The sequence below is a fragment of the Pan paniscus genome, chromosome 19 (genome assembly GCF_029289425.2).
Source record: "Pan paniscus chromosome 19, NHGRI_mPanPan1-v2.0_pri, whole genome shotgun sequence".
Lineage (NCBI taxonomy): Eukaryota > Metazoa > Chordata > Mammalia > Primates > Hominidae > Pan > Pan paniscus.
Window position 1 is genome coordinate 98,126,647 of NC_073268.2, and position 20,279 is coordinate 98,146,925.

At 59.6% G+C, this 20,279-nt stretch overlaps 2 protein-coding genes across 5 annotated transcripts in view; both read right to left on the minus strand.

Annotated features, from left to right (window-relative positions):
- Positions 1-68: 68 nt before the first annotated feature.
- FAAP100 (FA core complex associated protein 100) lies at positions 69-15,598 on the minus strand. 4 transcript variants are annotated; one of them, XM_034943109.3, is made up of 9 exons: positions 12,094-15,598; positions 11,856-11,980; positions 10,176-11,131; positions 9,134-9,290; positions 7,279-7,634; positions 5,700-5,836; positions 3,963-4,079; positions 1,483-1,569; positions 69-1,125 (listed from the first exon to the last, which is right to left on the minus strand). In XM_034943109.3, the coding sequence occupies exons 1-9, from the start codon at positions 12,256-12,258 to the stop codon at positions 994-996; spliced, it is 2,232 nt and encodes a 743-aa protein (XP_034799000.1). In that variant the 5' UTR covers positions 12,259-15,598; the 3' UTR covers positions 69-993. The 4 variants fall into 4 exon arrangements, with proteins under 4 accessions (XP_034799000.1, XP_034798999.1, XP_034799002.1 ...); XM_034943108.3 differs by having other exon boundaries at positions 6,865-7,634; positions 12,094-14,774; XM_034943111.3 differs by lacking the exon at positions 11,856-11,980 and having other exon boundaries at positions 6,865-7,634; positions 12,094-12,230.
- Positions 15,599-16,844: 1,246 nt separating this feature from the next.
- The window catches only part of NPLOC4 (NPL4 homolog, ubiquitin recognition factor), an 80,153-nt gene continuing 76,718 nt past the window's right edge, over positions 16,845-20,279 (minus strand). Inside the window, exon 17 of the mRNA XM_034943113.3 lies at positions 16,845-19,373. Within this exon, the coding sequence (XP_034799004.1) occupies positions 19,216-19,373 (158 nt within the window). The 3' untranslated portion in view covers positions 16,845-19,215. The remainder of the gene's footprint in view (positions 19,374-20,279) is intronic.

Below are 20,279 nucleotides of genomic sequence, written 5' to 3' on the forward strand. Positions count from 1 at the left end.
AGTGCCATGGCTCTGGAAGGAGCCCAGTGAGAGAGGGTGGGAAGGGGCGAGAAAAAACAGCCGAGGCCTGAAGTTTCACAGACAGGGTCGTTTGTCACAGCAGAGAAGCACCTCACGGCTCCTACCCGCACTCATCGCGGACAGTGCCTGCAGCGGGAGCGGCGCGAACACCCTCCCCAGATGAAAACACCAGCACCAGGAGGTGGGCCGTAGCCCAGGCTGAGGGAGGAGGCTGGGGGCTGGGGCTCAGGGCGCCCCCCCGGGCCACAGCGCCACCCTGAGTGGCCCTGAAAATAGTGCACAGTGCTGGGTACTGCCCCGGCCGGAGGCACCTAGTTGTTGAGCATTCCGGCCACAGGCCACCCGATGGCCCTTGGTGTGGCACGAGGCCACGGGCACTTGCAGGAGCTCCCTGCATGCTGTTTTGTGCTTTGGTCTCAGGGAGCATCCTCCTACCTCGGGGTCCCAGAGTGGGCAGCCGGGCAGGTGTGAACAGTGTGACAAGGGTACCGTGGGGCACCTGGTACTGCCACCCAGAGGGGCAGCCGGTGCTCCTGGTGGTGTGGCAGCAACAGTTACAAACTCACCCCAAGTCCAAACCCCAGAAATCCTGTTTCTCTGGCCCTCCGGGTCCAGAATGCACTGCACTGCCTCCTGGCCTCAGGGGCTGCTGCGGTGGCGGGAAGGCTGCCCAGCAGTGAGGAAGGCGAGTGCAGGGGCTGCGGCCGTGGTCAGAGAAGGAGAGACACCAGCAGAGGACGCGAAGCTGGACCGGCCAGGTTCAGAGCCCGCCTCGGTTGCTCCCAATCAGAATCTGCTTTGTGCTCCACGGCCTCCAAGCACTTTCATGAGCGTTCTGCTCCTACGTGGCCAGGTCCTACCTTCCCTGACGGCTCTGGCCAGGCCAGCTCGGTTTCCCTCTAACCCATGAGGCCTGGGGGGCTGTGACAGAGGCTGGAAGCGTGGCCAGAGCCCAGGGGCAGGCCCGCCTGGTCACAGCAGGATGAGGCTGGGGTGGCGCAGCTGGCGGTACACCTGCAGCAGCCTCTGGGCGGTGGCACAGGAGCTGGCCTCATCCTCCGTGCACAGCCGGTCGCGCAGGGTCTGCACCTCCCGAAGCAGTGTCTGCAGGTGAAGCAGACACAGCTCAGGCCCCCACCTGGCCCTGGGGATGTCACTGGGTACCTCTGGGGGACCCATCACTCGCAGGACCCTACTTGGGAAGTGGCAGGTGGTCCGAGGAAGAACACTCATCCGGAACCTTAAAACATGGGACATGCAGCCTGGCCTGGACACCCAGCCCCTCAAGTAGGATGAGGGGCAGGAACAGCCATGGCCGCTCGGACTTTGCCCCAGGCCCATGGGAGCGAAGCCCATGCGCTGTGAGGACTCTGCGGACCCCGAGTGACTGGAGAGGGGCCTGGCGATGGGCGCTCCTGGTTACCCAGGTGAAGGGGACTGCCCGGGGAACCGGGTGCTCACCTCGTGGTTGGCGTGGATCTGGCGGAGGTACTGCACACGGAGATCAGGAGCGCTGGAGCCCTGGGCGGCCTGCTCTGTCACCATCGTCTGGGGGGACACAGGAGACATGCTGGAGAGGGTGTGCCCCAGCACCTGCCCCCACACCCCTTGGAGCAGGGTGACCCTCTCCCTCTATCTGCCTGGTGCTGCCTCCCTGCCTGGCACCCCTCCCCACCCCAGCACTTTGCTGTTTTCCATCTTGCTGTTCATCTCGACTTCCTGCCCTCCAGAGCGGCAGGGCACAGAGCCCCTGGCCTGACAGTTTCTTGGAAGCGAACTCGTTTGGTTCTTTTCTCTCCACTGCTGGGAGCTTCCCTGTCCCCAAGAGCCACACTCTGTGCAGATCCAGAGCTGCCTACTGCCCCCTTCTCCCATCCTGGGCTTCAGGCCTGAAGGCCGCTCAGGAGAACAGACCAGCCAGGGAGCTGCCTCGGCGTCTTGTGCAGAGACCCTGGCCTGGCCATTCACTCATTCACGCAGCCCAGCCCCGTGTGGGCTGCAGCACTGGCTCCCTGGGCTTGGATCTAAATTCCCAGATGGGACCAGGTGTGGCTCAGACCTGTAATCCCAGCACTTTGGGAGGCCGAGGCAGGCGGATAACTTAAGGTCAGGAGTTCAAGACCAGCCTGACCGACATGGTGAAACCCCATCTCTACTAAAAATATAAAGAAATTAGCCGGGCGTGGTGACAGAGCCTGTAATCCCAGCTATTCGGGAGGCTGAGGGAGGAGAATTGCTTGAACCTGGGAGGCAGAGGGTGCGGTGAGCAGAGATCTCACCGCTGGACTGCAGCCTGGGTGACAGAGCCAGAGCTCTATCTCAAACAAACAAACAAAACTAAATTTCCAGATGAGCCTGGGCAGTGAGGCTCCTGCAGGCTTTTGGAGCAAAGCAACTGCGAAGAGACGACACCCTGAGGGGCAGCACTGGCCTGCCTGGGGCTCCAGAAGTGCTGGTGGCTGCACTGTGTGCTGGGCAGGGTCCTGAGCACTCCTGTTCGTGGGGCGGGCACCTAGCTGTTGGGGGACACTAAGGTCTGCAGCCCGAGATGAGATCTGTGTCCAGGAGGCAGCAGCAGTGCATGGGCTCCTGGGCGCTGACTCAGGCCCCCCAGATTCATGCGGAAGCCCTAGTGCCAGCACTCAGAGCCTGGCTGTGTCTGGAAATGGGGTATCTGCAGATGATCAAGATGAGGTCACTGGGGTGGGTCTGACCCCACACGACTGTGTCCTTGTAAGAAAAAGGATATCTGGACACAAACCCAGGGGCTGGAGCTCTGCTCTTGGCAGGGGATGGGACTTTCTTGGGGACCAGATGGTCCAGTGGGCAGAGTTTCCTCTGACAGGCAACACCTCAGCTCTGGAAAACCCCCTGGTGCCCCCAGCACTCAGGACTAGACCCCCAAGCCCAGGCAGCCCCATCGTGGTGCCGTGAGATCACTGGGGTCGTGGTGCTGCGTGACATGCTCATCAGGGTCATGGCAGTGTCACAGTGCAGGGCACAGGGTCCTTGCACCAAATGAGATCTCTGGGTCATGGTGCTGCGTGAGTTGATGTGTTCATTGGGGTCGGCCATCTGAGCCACCTGCCAGGGCTTGGCAGAGCCACTGTTCACAGAAAGGCCTGGTCTCCAAGCATTACCACAGTGCCCACGGGAGTCGAGCTGGCGTCAGGCTGCAGGCCCTGGGTCTCAGGGTTGGGCAGGCCTGGGCATGCACATTGATAACAAGCCCAGGTGGAGCTGAGGCAGGGACCACCCCTAAAAAGAAACTCCAGAACCGGTTTCTAGGGTCGCTGCAGACCCACCATATGGGCCAAAGCTGCGCTACAGTCCTAGCGGGCGGGCGTGACAGATGCCTTCCCGCGGGCACAAGCTTAGACTTTAGCTTGGAACTTGGAGAGCTTCTTCTCAGATCTGGCAGCCGCTGACCCAAGCTGGCTCTGGGCACAGCATGGAAGCAGCTATTCCCGTGCCAGGGAACTCCTGGGGCTGTGAGTGGGGGGAACTGCAAACTCCACTCTCTTGGCAAAGATGTGGAGGCTCCTACCACCTCGTTCTAGGATCCACGCCCAGGCCACGGCCTCTCCAGGCAGCCTCTGCCCAGCCAGAGAAGGGAGGAAACCTTGGGCTGACCTCGCAGGTCACAAATAGAAACCCACTGGCCTTGTAGCCCGGGCAGTCCTTGGACTCACACAGGTGCCCAGGGGGTGACGGCACACCTGGGGAGCAGCATTGGCCTCCTGAGAGGGTCCACCCCATGCCTCTCATCGCCCACAGCCCCAATGCACAACACCGCACTCAGCGGCAGAGCGGGCTTGGATCTTCCTACAACTCCCTGGCAGGGAGCCGCAGACCCCGTGGCCAGCAGGTACAGGGTCCCATGCAGGGACCTTAGTGAGCGACCCAAGATCCTGGCCACCCTCCCGAGCGGGCCGACATACCTGCATGCGCCCGACAACGGCATGGTGCGCCCTGCAAATGTCGGCCAGAGAGGAGCTTTCCACTTGAATCTCCACGGCCTGGATGGGCCCTGCTGGGCACAGGTCGGTCATGGCCACCTGCAACACAGGAGCCACCTCACTGCCTGCCTATGGCACTCCCACCTGCCCGGGGGGCTCAGGCTACACAGGAGCCTCCCCAGCTGGCAGCACGTGGCCCTGAGATGGTCCCAACCCCCTGCCCTGGGCTGTCCTATACCCTGAAGGAGCAGAGCTCAGTACCCTGGTTTAGCTTTTTCCACCTGAAAAACCAGCCACCAACCAATGGCAAGAACCTGCTCTGTACCCAGATGTGTCCAGGAAGACACCATCCCTCAGACCTGTGGAATTCACGCAGGGCCTCGAGCCACACTGGGACCTGCTCCAGAAGACCACTACTGTGACACACCTTGTGGACAACCTACATGTAGATCCTGCCATGCCCTTGGGGGGCCCAGATCCGTCCCCCCACACCAGGCATCACAGATCACCTCTGGCAGCAGGGTTAGGGCATCGCTGTGGGCACTGGGAGCTGCTGGGCCTATCTATGGGACACCCACCTGTCCCTTAGGAAGGTTGGACTGAGCTGAGCTGGACAACAAATGGCAAGAACAGGCCAAGAGCCAGGAAGCCGGGCTTATTCTGCACACACAGCACATGAGGTGAGACGCCAGGGGCCTGGGGAGCCCAGAGAGGACACGGTCACCTGCGGCTCTCCCACAGGGGCCGCCAGCACCGACCTGCAGGGCCACCAACAGACCCCAGCATCAGGGCTGAAAGGGCTGTGTAGAGGGCAGCCAAGGTACCCGAGGGCCGAGGCTTGATTCCAAGTGCAGACTCTGGGCCGGGCACAGTGGCTCACGCCTGTAATCCCAACACTTTGAGAGGGTGAGATGGGCGGATCACCTGAGGTCAGGAGCTCAAGACCAGCCTGGCCAACATGGTGAAACCCCCATCTCTACTAAAAACACAAAAATTAGCTGGGTGTGGTGGTGGGTGCCTGTAATCCCAGCTACTCAGGAGGCTGAGGCAGGAGAATCGCTTGAACCCAGGAGGCAGACGTTGCAGTGAGTCAAAATCGCACCACTGGACTCCAGCCTGGAGACAGAGCGAGACCTTGTCTCAAAGAAAACCAAAACCAAGTGCAGACTCTGAGCCCCAGGCAGCCTTGCCCATCCTCAGGGACACACGTGTCCTGGCAGCCTGGGCTACCCTGCAAGAGCCTTTGCTGGTGGGACTTGAGAGTGTGCTGGAGGCACCACAGTCATGAGTCTCTGGAAAGGTGTGCACGACAGGGGCTGGAGACCAGCAGTGCCATTTGCCATTCAGCGGCTTCCACGACAGGTCTGGAGCCTTCTGGCAGTGCAGAGGGTTAGCGGGGCTGCTGCTCCTGGGGTACAGGTGTTGGTGGCAGCACTGTGGAACCCGCTATGACTTCAGTCCTGTGCAGGGGAAGGGGGCCCCCATGGCAGACAGGGATGGACAGGGTCAGTCCTCGGGGATCTGAGCTGCAAGGCCCTCCCTGCCTGAGTGGGGTCTGCTTGGTGCGAGGGGAAACTGTCACATCAGAATCCTCCGGGAAGCTTGGGAAAAGGCTGCCAGGCCCCCACCCAGGGTGAGGGGTCCTCCCGAGCTCCGGCCCAGGGGCCCCACCCCGAGAACTGCTGGTGCCGTGGCTCGTTTCCCTGAACCCCTGCTTGCCTCTCGGACGATGAGGTGAACGTTGGCGCCGTCAGGGGCCACTCCTTGGATGGAAGATAGTGCTCGGGCCCTCACGACGTCCACAGCAGCATTCTCAGCAAGGAGCCACTGCAGGGTGGCACAGCACAGGGGCACGCCTGGAGGGGAGGCATCAGCCGAGAGCTCAGCCTGATCCTACCAGGTGGGCTCAGCCGATCCTACCAGGTGGGCATCTGCATACCTGCCCCAAAGTGCCCTTCCCAGAGCCATCTAAGCATCCCAGCTGTCCCCAGCCCCACCCTAAGCTGCGGCGTGGCCAGCTGACCCAGAGGAAGGAGGCCACTGCTCAACTTTCTCTGCTGAACAAGTCCTACGATGGGTGGTGGCAGTTACGATCTGTGGAAGGTGAAAACCTCACTTTGGGGGACCTGCTAATGCTCCTGGGAGCCGACGTTAGGAGCAGGCAGCTCCGCCCGGCACTGGGCAGAAACACCCCAGGGGATGGCTGCGGCTGCCCTCTCTGCACAAGCCCAAATCCAGAAACCATCCAAATACCCATCTGCAGCAGAACGGTGACATCTGCACCTGCGACACAGAGGGTCTCACACACATGGGGGAGCAAAGGACAGACACAAAGAAGGGACTGCACACTCCATTTCGTGGAGCTCATAGATGCCTGATGAACGGTGCTGGGGCTTTGGGGTGAGCGCAGCTGCCTCCCTCCCCGGGTGCCCGCACTGTGAAGCTCACAGTTTGCTCCTTTGTGACTCTTCTGTATTTAGGTTACGCTTCCATATATAGGTTTAAAAAACATAACTGAAAAGAAATACATGGTGAGAGGGCTCCACATAAGGCCAGAGCCCAACAGCAGAGAGAACGCAGGCGAAGCTCATTTCCTGAGCAGAGCTCGCTGGGCTGGGGGGCCAGGATGCCCCAGGAGCAGCTGGGAGAGGGAGGAACAGCCCATGTCCACAGGCCCGAGGTGGGTGGGGTGAAGTGGCTCGTGCAGGTAATCCCAGCATTTTGGGAGGCCCAGAGGAGATCAATTGAGGCCAGGAGCTCGAGGCTGCAGTGAGCCATGATTGCACCACTGCACTCCAGCCTGGGCAACAGAGCAAGTTCCTGTCTCTTAAAAAAAAAAAAAAAAAATCCCCAAGGCTGAGCAAAGCCAAGCAGTGCCACCAACCTGAGTGGCCGTCCTTCAAGGCAGCTCTGAGCAGCTCCGCCGACACCTTGATGGAAGCCACAGATGGGGGCAGGTACTCGGCCCGCAGGGAGGCGGGTCCTGCTGGCTGGCTGCCAGGCTCCCGACAAGTTTCCAGAAAAGTGGCCACAGGGTCTCGGGTGGGGCCGAGTGGGGAGGGGGCCCGTGTGTGTGGCGGGGCCAGGCCAGGGAAGCGCAGACACTGCAGCATGTCCACTGTGTGCCTGCTCAGGGGCAGGCAAACACCCTCTTGCTCGGGCAGGACGTCGGAGGGGCACTCATCCAGAAAGGGGTCCTCAGAGTCTGAGGGGGCAAGGGCCCCGCCCACCACCTCCCTGAGACTGTAGAACAGCGTGCAGGACACGGTCACGGGCAGGTCGAGCCCGCCGTTCTCACCAGGGCCCAGGGGTAGCGTCACCTCCCGCCGAGCACCGGGGCCGAGCTGGTCCACGGGGATGGTGTAGGTGATGGCGGAGCAGGCCGAGTCCAGGTCGAGGGCACAGGAGCTGGTGAGCACCTGGATGCACAGGGTCCACCCCTGGTCCAGGCTGAAGCTGCTGCTGTTCTCTAGCACGCAGGTGGCCATGAGCACATCCTGTGTCTGCAGGCGGCTCCAGGTGGTGCTGGTGGTGCAGGAGATGGGTCTGGGGCCCGTGCCGCTTGACAGCAGTGCGCAGCTCACGTTCATGGCCTCGTTGAGGCTTGTCAGTGCCTTGTTCCGCTGGTCAACCGCCTTCTTTAGAAAAGACACTCTGCGAAGGACAGACATGACCCCCAGGAGGGGGGGGACACCCACAGCACCAGGTGCCACATCTTGACTCAGGCCTGGTAGGCACCGAGCCTGGCTCCACGACAAGCACACGGTGGGTGTGGAGCCACGCCAGAGTGAGCCCCCGCCCCAGGGGCATGTTTCTCCTGGCCCCACCCACACCGAGCCTCTCTGGAAGCTGCCTCCAGCCATCTGACCTGACCTCTCCTCTTGGGCCACAGGAGGAAAGAGGACAGAGGGTGAAGCTGGTGCTCCGGGGGCCTAGGCTAATCTGCCAGGTATGAGAAGCCCACCACGCACATCTGGGCCACGCAGGGGCCAGGTGGTGCATTACCCTCCCCTTGGCTCCCCAGAATGTTCCTAGCGGGCCTCTTTTCTCCCTTGCAGCCTTCACAGTGAAAACCAGGGGGGTCGCAGGCACTACAGAAACAGCCCTAAACCACAGGGACCTGGAGTGACAGGCCCCTCGCTCTGGGGACCCCAGTGGTTATGTGAGGGGAGCAGGGGAGGCTGCGCGCACTCAGTGTGTTCTCTCTGAACGTCCCGAAGCCAGTGCTGCGGGAGGAAAAGCACACTGGATCCTGTGCTGAGAGCAGGGAGGGTGAGGACTCAGCAGGGGACGTCTCCCGTGCCCCACTAGGGAGAAAGGGTGGGCTGCTGGGGGGCAGTCCCGGCTTATCTTCCAGAGGTAGCCGGGTAGCCTGTCACCAAACAGTGGGACGCATGAGGCTCTCAAGACATCTTAAGAGGACAAGTAACATCCGGGCACGGTGGCTCACGCCTGTAATCCCAGCACTTTGAGAGGCCAAGGCAGGCAAATCACCTGAACCCAGGAGTTCGAGACCAGCCTAGGCAACATGGCGAAATCCCATCTCTACTAAAAATACAAAAATTACCCGGGCATGGTGGCAGGTGCCTGTAATCCCAACCACTCAGGAGGCTGAGGCGGGAGAATCGCTTGAACCCAGGAAGCGAAGGTTGCATTAAACCGTGATCGCACCACAACACTCCAGCCTGGGCGACAGAGTGAAATTCTCTCTCAAAAAAAGAGGCCAAGTAGGGTCGGGCCCGGTGGCTGACGCCTGTAATTCCAGCACTTTGGGAGGCTGAGGCAGGCGGATCACGAGGTCAGGAGATCAAGACCATCTTGGCTAACAAGGTGAAACCCCATCTCTACTAAAAAATACAAAAAATTAGCCGGGCGTGGTGGCAGGCACCTGTAGTCCCAGCTACTTGGGAGGCTGAGGCAGAAGAATGGCGTGAACCCGGGAGGCGGAGCTTGCAGTGAGCCGAGATCACACCACTGCACTCCAGCCTGGGTGACAGTGTGAGACTCCGTCTCAGAAAAAAAAAAAAAAAAAAAAAAGAGGCCAAGTAATGGCCTGGCCTGGACCGTTGCCACCCAGGACGACCCCACACAGGGACGCTACCTCCCAAGGATGGCAGCGCCAGCCTCTACCCGGTCCGAGCTGAGCTGCTCACCTCTCAGAGATGTTGCCAATTCCAGACAGCAGCTCCTTTATTTTCTGACCTGCACTCTCTGTGGTCATCCTGGCTGGGCCAGGCATCTCAGAGTCCAGGTCCAGGCTGCAGGTCATCAGGCGGCCTTTGGCGGACAGGGCCAGGAGCTTGGTGCCACCTGGTGACAGACACACATCGGGCCTGGTCAGCGGCTGGGAGGGGCAAGCAGCATGACACTCGGTGGTGTTTCCCTGGACTCCAGGAAAGAAGTTGGAAGACGGCCAAGGCCAGTGTCCAGTGAGGAAGAGAAAGTCCCAAGGCAAATGCACTGTCCCCACCCTGGGCTTCTGTCAGTGGCCCCGAGCCACGCCATCTCTGATCCCACCCGTAGCCCTCTCTTCCGCAGTGGAGACAGTCTGGCGTTTCCCTTCAAAGCCCTTCTCTTCTGCTGTGTATGTATTTTCTGTGGCGAGATTTATTAGCATGCTCACAACGTGAGCACACTTGGGGAAGTGCACTGGTAGGAGGTGTGTGGCTCTATTCCTCTCACCCCAACACTGGGCACACACAGCTAAAACCCTCTCTGGCTTTTTCTGTGGAAAACACAAAACTAGAATTCCACAATGCCATCTGCCTTTGGTCCAGAGCAGACTCACGGGCAGGCCACACCATGACACGAGCAAGCGTTTGCAGCCTTTGGAAGAAAGGCAAGTCCGGAACAGACCTCCCTGGGCTGCTTGCCACATAAGACCTGCCAAGGAGGCGCTTGCGGCGGACCCCCAAGATGCAGTTTCCTCCAAGTCCACAGCCAGCAAGCAGCAAACTCAGATCCTACCAGGCCCAGGGCCACACCCTAGACCCCAGAGGCAGAGCAACAGGTAGACCCACCACCAGCCCCTGGCTTGACCTTGAGACAAGACAGTTAACCACTAGGCTGTACCAGCATCCGTCAGCCTTGCAAAAGAACAAGCCCAGGAAAGGAAGGCGGCCTGATAGTAGCAGACAGCCAAAAAGGGTGCTCCACCCTGGGCTCTCATCTTTCATTTTAGACAGCAGCTCATACCTTCATGCGTCCTGGGAGACGCGGACAGCGAGACGACACTGCAGATGTTCAGGCTGGCTGGGCACAGCATGGGGGGCAGGCCTCCCGGGCCTTCTTCGGGCTGCTCAGGGCCCAGCGGGGTGCTTCCCCGAGACAGATCCACCACACAGAGGTCAGAAGGGGTGCTGTGGTACACGCGGCCACCCCCGCCACAGGCAGCGCAGAGCACAGGGCCTGGGAGGCAGTACTCCCGCAGCTCGGGCACCAGCTTCCCGGACTCATCCCAGCTGGCCTTGATGGCCAGCATCCGGCCGTGGTGACCAAAGGCCACCAGGCAGTCACAGTGCACATCCTCGTCAGGCAGAAAATTCTCTGCAGCTTCTGCAGCCTGTGGCTCTGTCTTCAAGGCCCCTATGAAGATGACGGGCTCCTCCAGGTGATGGAGGATCTTGACAAGGGCATTTGGGTCACCAGGGGCTGACCTGGAGGTGACCAGGGCCTTCAGGATCACACAGCAGAGCTGGCCATCAGGGAGACCACAGAGGACCACAGGTGACTGCAGGAGGGTGGCATCAGCTCCAAAGAGGAGCCCGAAGAGGGCGTCCTCCAGCGTGAAGCCCCCAGAGCCCCCGAGGAGGTCGTGCGGGACCCTGGAGCCTGATGGTGACACACAGCACAGCACTGGAAGGAAGTGGGGGGCTGCAGGCTTTCCTGGGACCCCGGCTGGGGGCGTGTAGGAGGACAGCTCCACCTCACCGATCTGGCCTCCTGGCCGGGGGTCCTCCCCAGGACAGGGCTGCTCAAACAGCTGCATCTTCCATCGGGCAGGGCCCTGCACCAGGGTGACCAGCACACTGTCCAGCAAGGTGAACGCACACAGCGCAGCATCGGGAAGGATGCAGGCATCGGGGTCCACAGGGATCACGGGGGAAGGCTGGTCACCGTCCTCGCTGTCCCTGTCATCCTGGCTCGTAGACCTTTGAGAACAGGGACGCATTGGTCAGGCCTGGGCAGGGTGGGATTCCCACGTTCTCTTCACAATAACCTGGCATGGAACAGTCTGGCTCAGGGGTTCCCGCAGTGACCCCCAAGGCCGCTCAGCAGTCCATCTGCCACATGGCCTCCCACCTTCCCCACGAAGGATACTCTTAACAGGAAGTACCAGGCATCCAAAACCAGCGTGAACGGACACCTGTCAGCATAGAACCGGCAGGCTGAGGCCCAGGCTGCAAAGTGCACAGGCTGCCCCCTCTACAGCCTGGGCCGCGGTCAGCAGCTGCTGGCTCTGCACTGAAGACAGGCCTGGCTGCCCGGAGCTCGCTTCCTTCCAACCCAGATGGTGTCCACTGATCACTGACTCGGGGTCACGGTGCCTTTGCTGTCTCCTCCCTCCAATAAAGACCCAACCTCGGGGGCGTGTCTCACCAGACAGCACCGGGCCACCAGGGCCCAAAGGACAGGATCCCGCGCCCCGCCGTGGGCTTAACCATGTGAACCCCACTTACTAAGGACTGTGAGCAAGACACTTGCAGAAAGAGTGCTGGGGGCAGGGGCTCCAGATAATCGGGCAGGGATGGCGGCCGAGGCTTTAGAGCTGGCGGCAGCCCGGGTCCCCAAGCGCGATGAGGTGGGGCTGCTCGCTCTGAAGCAGTCCGGGGGCAGCAGGAGTGTGCGGGAGGGAGGCCGCGGGCCCGCCCTCACCTGCTCCTGCCCGGGTGGTCCAGCGACAGGCAGTAAAGGCCCCTCCGGGCGCACAGCGCGTACAGCAACCTGCGCGGCGCCAGCAGCTCCAGGTGCCACACCTGGTCGGGGAACCGGAACGCCGCCTGCGGACCGGGGCGCGGGTCAGGCCGACGCGACGCGCGGGCCCGCGGTCTTCATTTTCACGCGAACCGCCGCCCCCGCCCGGTCCCTCCCGCCCCCGCGGGCCGGCGCTCACGGTCAGCAGCCCGCCCTCCTGGTCGTACACGTAGACGAGCTCGCTCCCGGTGGACAGGAAGACCTCTGCCTCATGGCACAGCACGCGGGGCTTGCCCGCCGCCAGGCCCCCGAGAGGGCAGCAGAAGCCCGCCAGGTAGCGGACCCGCGGCGCGGCGCCGGCCATCGTGCGCGCGGGCCCGTCAGAGTGAGAAGCCCCGGCCGCGCGGCGGCGGCTCCGCCTCGGAGCGCTTTACGGCAGCCAGCTGTGCGGCGCGACCTCCGCCGTAAAGCGGTCGGCGGTGCCGGGGGCGGGCCGTAAAGGACGCGCTGCAGGGGCTCCGGGAGCTGGGGCGGCCGCTGGGACCCGCGGGGAGCAGGGGAGCCTTCCTAGGGGCCGCGGCACCGTGCCGCAGGTCGAGGTTGACCCGGCCGGGCTGGTGGGGGCCCTCGGCGGCTTCATGGCCCCGGCTGCTGCACGGGTTCCCCAGGGTGGGGAAGCGGGTCCTGGCCGAGCGGAGGTTGCTCTTGGGCGGGGCGTCTCCCCGGAGCAAGCGCTCAGCTACTAGGGCTTTTGCGTAAACGCCTCGATTCTCTGGGCTCTCGGAGAGCAGCTGGGTCCTGCCGGAGCGCACTCCAGCCGGGGACGGGGTGGGGCAACGCCGGCTCTTGTCGTCCTAGGGATGGGTCTCTGCCCTGTGCTCTGCGAGCCGCCCCCGGCCGCCCCCACGTTCAGGGCCCAGCGGAGTGAGCCAGCTTAGGTGGAAGTGCGTCCCTCCCTCCGTGGCTGAACACGTGGGGACAGGGAGTACACCAATGGGGTTTCTGGGTTGGGGGCAGAGGACAAGAAAATGACTGTGAGCCAGGGCAAGATACCTCCACCCTTTCCCTCCTGGCAGCTCTCCACTTCCTCCAGGAGAGAAGTACTGACCAGAGAACGCCCGTGGAGGGGCCTGCAGTACGGATACCTGCTCCATGCCCGGAAGAGAGCGGAAACCAGGCACACCATTCACAAGTAAATGACCAAGGAACCCCGCCCCCGGCCCGCCTCCCTCCGTTTAAGAAGCCAATCTGAAGAGCGCTAAGGCCAGACACCCTCGAGGGAGAGTCTAGGGGCAGGGCTGCAAAACTGGGCTTGGAAGTTAGGCAGAGACATCGTGGAGTCCGGGTGCACCTGCTGGAGCACAAAGCACCACTTGCAGACATCCTGACCGCCCCCCTTTGAGGTTGGGGTGGGGACTGACCCCAAGGCAACGGGGATGTCTGATTCTGAATGTTGGGTTAGACAGACTCAAGTGCGGCACCTGGAGTCAGTTCCTTGCTCCTCTCTTCTCGCCAGGGCTGCTCTGAAGGTGTTTGGGCTGGAAATGCTGTCTTTGATGCTGGGGAGTGGGGAGAGGAGGGCCAGGTGCATCTCATTTGGCCTTCAGAGTCAGGAAGTCAGATGCCGCATCGTTGTGAATTTCCCCACAGGGATCCTCCGCTGGTCTTCTGACCGAATTTCCCCACAGGAATCCGCAGGTCTTCTGACTGCTAGTTTTAACCCTCTGAAGCCTTGTGAGTCACTCGCTCACACACACCAACCCCATCCAGTCCTCCCAGGCCATCTCTTCCATACGGATGGTAACATGCCAAGACTGTCCTAGAGGAAATGATCACGATCACGTGGAGGAGGAAACGGACGTGGGAGAAGGCCCGCCAAACCAGCAGCCTCACCCCGCGGTTTACTCCGCTGCCCACCCCACTCTGCTCCGGGGGCTGGCAGGCTTTTGGCCCCACGCCAAGCCCAGCTCCTCCTATCTGCAACAAGATTTATGATCAGTAGTCATGTGGGGGACCTTAAGCATGGATCCCAGGGGAAAGGGGGTGAGTTAGACACAAGCGAAGGGCTGAAGGCCGGCTCTCCATCAGCTGCTGGGCTGTGCCGTGCCCCACCTGTACTTGGCGAAGAGTGATGAGGGCTGAGGCAGCCTTTCTGTCCGTGGGTGTGGAAGATGCACACACTCCTAGCGGAAGCCTTCGAGACAGCAGCGCAGACCGCTGGACACTGCGTTTCTATGCCCAACTTGGAGGTGGTATCATCTCCCTAAGCACGAATTATATGAAGGAGTCAATTTACGTCAGACTGAGGGGAGAAAAACCATGAAGCTTCAGGCTGTGTTGAGGGCGAGGAGGGCTGGGCCTTGAGGGACCTCTCCTCAGAGCAGCACAGCCCAATAAGGAGAACACAGCAGGAAGGTGAGGCAGGGACCCAGGAACCCGACTTCTCCCTTTTTTTTTTTTTTTTTGACACACACAGGTTCTCACTGTGTCTCCCAGGCTAGAGTGTAGTGGCACAGTCTCGGCTCACTGCAGCCTCAACACCCCAGGCTCAAGCCAACCTCCTGCCTCAGCCTCCCGAAAAGCTGGGACTATAGGTGCACACTACCACGCCAGGCTAATTTTTTGTCTTTTTTAATAGAGACAGGGTTTCGCCATGTTGGCCACGCTGGTCTCGAACCCCGGGCCTGAGTTCTATTTCTAAGCAGTACAATTTGCTTGATTTAATGGGGGAGTGGCATCCAGAACTATGTTTTAAATTTTTTAATTTTGGCCAGGCACGGTGGCTCATGCCTGTAATCCCAGCACTTTGGGAGGCTGAGGCGGGCAGGATCACAAGGTCAGGAGATCGAGACCATCCTAGCTAACACAGTGAAACCCCGTCTCTACTAAAAATACAAAAAAATTAGCTGGGCATGGTGGCGGCGCCTGTAGTCCCCGCTACTCGGGAGGCTGAGGCAGGAGGATGGTGTGAACCCGGGAGGCGAGCTTGCAGTGAGCTGAGATCACGCCACTGCACTCCAGCCTGGGCGACAGATTAAAAAAATTTTTTTTTAAATTTTTTGAGACAGTCTTTTTTTTTTTTGAGATGGAGTCTCACTCTGTCGCCCAGGCTGGATGGAGTGCAGTGGTGCCATCTCGGCTCACTGCAAGCTCTGCCTCCCGGGTTCACGCCATTCTCCTGCCTCAGCCTCCCGAGTAGCTGGTATTACAGGCACCTGCCACCATGCACGGTTAATTTTTTTGTATTTTTAGTAGAGACGGGGTTTCATCGTGTTAGCCAGGATGGTCTCCATCTCCTGCCCTCTTGATCCGCCTGCCTCGGCCTTCCAAAGTGCTGGGATTACAGGCATGAGCCACCACGCCTGGCCTATTTTTTGAGACAGAGTCTTACACTGTTCAGGTTGGAGTGCAGTGGCATAAACTCGGCTCACTGCAACCTCTGCCTCCTAGGTTCAAGCAATTCTCCTACCTTGGCCTCCCAAGTAGCTGGGATTACAGGCACACACACATCACTACACTGGCTAATTTTTTCTATTTTTAGTGGAGATTGGGTTTCACCATGTTGACCAGGCTAGTCTTGAATTCCTGACCTCAAGTGATCCACCAGCCTTGGCCTCCCCAAAGTGGTGGGATTATAGGTGTGAGCTGCCACACCCAGTTTTTTTGTTTTTGTTTTTTTGTTGTTGTTGTTGTTTTTGAGACAGTCTTGCTCTGTTGCCCAGGCTGGAGTGTGCAGTGGCACAGTCTCAGCTCACTGCAACCTCTGCCCCCGGGGTTCAAGTGATCCTCCAGCCTGGGCCTCCCAAGTAGCTGAGATTACAAGTGTGCACCACCAGGCCCATCTAGTTTTTGTATTTTTAGTAGAGACAGGGTTTCACCGGGTTGGCCAGAACTCCTGACCTCAGGTGATCCACCTGCCTCGGCCTCCCAGAGTGCTGGCATTACAGGTGTGAGCCATTGCGCCCGGCTTTTATCTTTACATCGAACCAAAGAGGATGCCAAGGATCTTCACTGGCTCTCACATAAGACGGCCATGATCAGGTACTGGCTCACTGCATGGCCCAGGCTGCTGCTTTCTCTGATACAACCTCCCGAGCCTCCTCACCTCAGCTTTTTAAATTTTTTTTTCAGACAGGGTCTCACCCCGTGGCCCAGGCTGGACTTGCGATCACAGCTGGCTGCAGCCTCAACCTCCTGGGCTCAAGCGATCCCAGGAGCTGTGGGTAAATCGAGTGAACTGCACTGTGTTGAAGGTGCAGGATTGGAGTCCGGGTGCTGGGGGACTCACCCTCTCGCTCCTGGAGTCCAGAAGCCAGGACACCTTGGTCACTGTCCTGTGGCCTGCTTCACCCCAGGGCCCTCCTTCAGGAATTAGTTGGAGTTTTTTTTAGTAACTGCTCAAGTCAGCTATGAGTCACTGACCAAAGGACGAAGTGGTGCTGAACAGTGACTGCCAGGCTCTTATCTGAGGCTCAGAGAGCACTTGTTCTAGACGCTTTCTGTTGTCACAGGGAAAGACAGCTCAAGCAGGAACACAGGCAGCGTGTCACCCCCAGGCCTCACTCCTTGCTGCACCTGTGCAGTCTGGCCTTCCTGGGCTTTGTCCTTCACCTGCTGTTTGACCACATGTACCTGTCCACAAAGCAGTGACTGTGGGGCAGTCGCAGGGCTGACAGGTGCGGCAGAGGCAGAAGAGGCACCCAAGGGCAGCGGGGCCGTCAAACACTGACGCACTCTCCTCCTCCCCCAGATGTTAGCACTTTAAGAAACTTATCGAGGAGCCAAGGTTGGGAGGGATCGGCTGGAGAAGTGGGATCCCCACCTTTAAATGGACCATGCACATACACGTAAAACAGTGATATCTTGGAGACAAGTTATCAAATCCCCCCACACTGAGCAGATGCCAGACAACAGTTGAGTGCGCAGGAAGGACACACCAGGACCAGGCAGTTGCTTCAGGCGCTTTTATTAGGTTCCACTGCAGGGCTGGGGTCAATGTAATGCGAATCCAAGCCCAGTGATGCACACCTGTGAGCCGAAACAGAGCCGAAGCAGGAGCACCTGTGTCCCAGGAGCAGCTGGTTGGAGGGAGCCAGGGCCAGGCCCCACCTCCTCTCGGGACCAGGAGACTGGCAGCCGCTGTGTTCACCTGGGCAGGTGTGCACCCAGTCACCCCCACTGGATTATGGTGCTGGTAGCATGAGAGGGTGTGTCCACACCAAGGGCAGGTGAAGATGCGAGGTGGGGCTGAGACCTCCTTCCCACAAGAGGAGGTGGCTGAGCCTCCCAGGGCCTGAACTCTCACAGCAGGGCTCACCCCCAAGCCTGTATGCTTAGCTCTGACTCTCTTTGGACAATAAAATAAAGTGCATTACTGAACAAAGAGTAACTCAAAACCAGAATCAGACAAATCGCCAATGCTTTTCCTTTAGCTAAAAGACAAAAGAAAACATGAATGATGTGAATGCCGGAACTTCAGAGTAAGGGAAATGCTGGTGGAGGACAACGTAAACTATAATAGCGTGGTGGATAAGGACAAGCGAATGGGAGAGGAACTGGCAACGCGGCTGTCTCTAGAAGTCCGTGCTGTCCAGCCTCTGCCCAGTGGTGGGGGAAGGCCTTGGACTCACAGGGAAGCAATGCAGGAAGCCTTGGCCACCTAGGCTCACAGCTCATCTCAGGACCAGAGGAGACAGCAGATGACAAAACTTCAGCGTGACAGCTGCTAGGAGGGAGAGCAGACAGCCCGTGGTGGGCAAGCTGGGAGTTGCATCCGCAGCAGTCCGCTTCAACCCAGCCCCTCTCCACCCTTCCTGACCCTCCACAACAGCTCTGCCGTGACCAGACCCAACCCAACTGGCCCCTGGTCCCAAGAGCAGATGAGCTGCTTGGGCCTTCCACTTGGTGTCCCATGCCAGGCGGACCTGGAGGTGCCAGCCATGGCCCTGACCACTTCAGAAGCCAACAGGCAAATGTTCTCTGTTCATAGTGCCAAGAATGTGGGTCACGTGGGCTTACCCCCCAGGATGGACACAGAAGTCCCTAAGCAGTCTGCAGCTGGGCCAGCCTCTCCCGTGGGTGCAGAGCAGCCCAGATGTGGCCATCATTAAGGCAAAGAAGCATCGAGATGCCCACCACTCCCCGGGTAAGAGCCATGCCCCGGCCTGGCCACGCCACAGAGGAACGCAGAGCACACACGCAGGACCCCACCACGTGCTGTTCCAGATCGCCCAGTCTCCCTCTATTGGTACACTATCAATTGTGCAGTGCCCCAGGGAGGTCCCAAATGGCCCTCACAAGAGGCACAGCCCCTAACGCCCTCAGCCAGGCGGTGCAGTGGGACGAAGCAGCGTATTGGGGAGGGCCAGAGCATCGGCACCGGTGACCCAGCTCTCCCACCCAGGCCATCGCAGGGCAGCCTCGGCAGGCGCCACCACTGCTCCTGCTCAGCCCGCAGTATCTGCAGTTGCTGCAGCTGTGTGGCTTGGTAGAAAAGTCTCAGGCACTGAGGTTTACTTCAAGGGAGAACTGACTGGTGCCCCCGTCCACACTCATCACCCTGGACACAACCTCGGGGGCTTCGCTAAAGGAGGGAAGGATGTGGAAACTAGTCTCTCTCACTCCCCTTTTGTGCAGTTTTTATCTTAAAAAAAAATAAATAAAAGTCTTCTGGGCAGGAATTACTGATAACTGTTATTATAACCAATGCAGACTTTAAAATCCCACCTGGACATCGGGTGAGAGGAGGAGGGCAGGCAGCAAACCGACCTGCAGACCTGCAGAGGGGAGCTGTGTCCAGGGCCACTGCGTCCCCACCAGACAACAGCTACTGGAAGAGGAAAGTGGCCCTCACAGGCAGGGTGTCTGCCACCAAGCAGTCAGACAAGGGGGTAACCAAGAGCTCCCAGCCAGAAAAACGTGGGGGGCAGGGAGGCCAAACAAAAAGCATTGAAAATAAAGAAAAGGCTGGGTGGTGGCAGCATCAGCCCCTCCCTATGCTCCCCAATTCCAGGTGCCATGTAGAGGTGAGAGGTCTTTCCAACACAGTGGGGGACTTGTCAACAGGATTAGGCGTGAGGAGCCACTCTGCGTTTCCAGTCTGGAGACTGCATTCAGCCTGCAGAATACCAGCCGTGGTGCCCGCTCTCCAGGGAGGAACGTGCTGAGAAGCTTCAGTGGGTCAGGGAGCCCAGGACAGCCAGCCCCTTGTTCCTCCAGGGCTGCCCACTATGGGGCAGTTACAGGGAACACACTCAGCAACGCTTCTGGCTTCAGGAAGGGCTGGGCTGGGCCCGGTCCTAGCCAGCAGAGGGCAGGCGCCCTAGGTCCTGGGGAGGCTGCACATCTCACAGTGGCCTGTGCCTGGCTGGTTCATGAACGTGCAGTGCTGACAAGCCCACATGGCTGCAGTGGCCGTGTGTGTGGAGCCCCCGACGGCGCCGTACTCATGGAGACCTGGGAGCTGCCCGCCAACTGTGCCTGCAGGGTGGAAGAGAAATGAGCACTCATCATTTCTGGCCCACCAGAAACTGCCAGAGTGTGGGCATGGGGGCAGGGGCAGGCAGCTGAGAGCTCCCCGCCCCCAACATTCCACCCAGTGCTGGTCCTGCCCACACAGCACTCCCACCACAGGCACACTTTGAAGTGCTTAATGCCCTCAGAAAAATGCCTCCTGCACCACGGGGAGTAACAGGGAGCCTGTGCTTGCTGGTTCCTTTTTGTTGCAGAGGGTGCTTCTTCTTGTGAATAACGTAACTCCCCGGGGGATGTGCATTTGGGTTGTTTCCAGCTTTTTTTTTTTTTTTTTTTCTGAGGTAGGGTCTTGCTCTGTCACCCAGGCTGGAGTGCAGTGGCATGATCTCGGCTCATTGCAACCTCCACCTCCCGGGTTCAAGCGGTTTTCCTGCCTCAGCCTCCCAAGTAGCTGGGATTACAGGCATGAACCACAATGCCTGGCTAATTTTATCTATTTTTTGGTAGAGCTAGGGTTTCACCATGTTGGCCAGGCTGGTCTCGAACTCCTGACCTCAGGTGATCCACCCACCTTGGCCTCCCAAAGTGCTAAGATTATAGGTATGAGCCACCATGCCCAGCCTCCAGTTTTGAGCTAATATGAACAAAGTTGCCAGGATCATTCTTCTACAATTTCTTTGTGGACCTGTGTTTTTATTTCTCTTGGATAAAAACAAAGAGTGAGGCTGGGTGCAGTGGGTCACGCCTGTAATCCCAGCACTTTGGGAGGCCGAGGCGGGTGGATCACTTGAAGTCAGGAGTTTGAGACCAGCCTGGCCAACATGGCGAAACCCGGTCTCTACTAAAAATACAAGAATTAGCCAGGCGTGGTGGTAGACACCTGCCGTTCCGGCTACTCAGGAGGCTGAGGAA

What these genes read in the sequence shown, in the direction of transcription:
- FAAP100 (XM_034943108.3), bottom strand. Translation starts at nt 12,258, where the DNA reads ATGGCCGGCGCCGCGCCGCGGGTCCGCTACCTGGCGGGCTTCTGCTGC. An exon ending in CTTGAAGGACGGCCACTCAG is followed by an intron (nt 5,837 to 6,864) that starts GTTGGTGGCACT and finishes CCTCCCCTCCAG; the next exon opens with GCGTGCCCCTGTGCTGTGCC. An exon ending in TTCACCTCATCGTCCGAGAG is followed by an intron (nt 4,080 to 5,699) that starts GCAAGCAGGGGT and finishes CCTGTGTTGCAG; the next exon opens with GTGGCCATGACCGACCTGTG.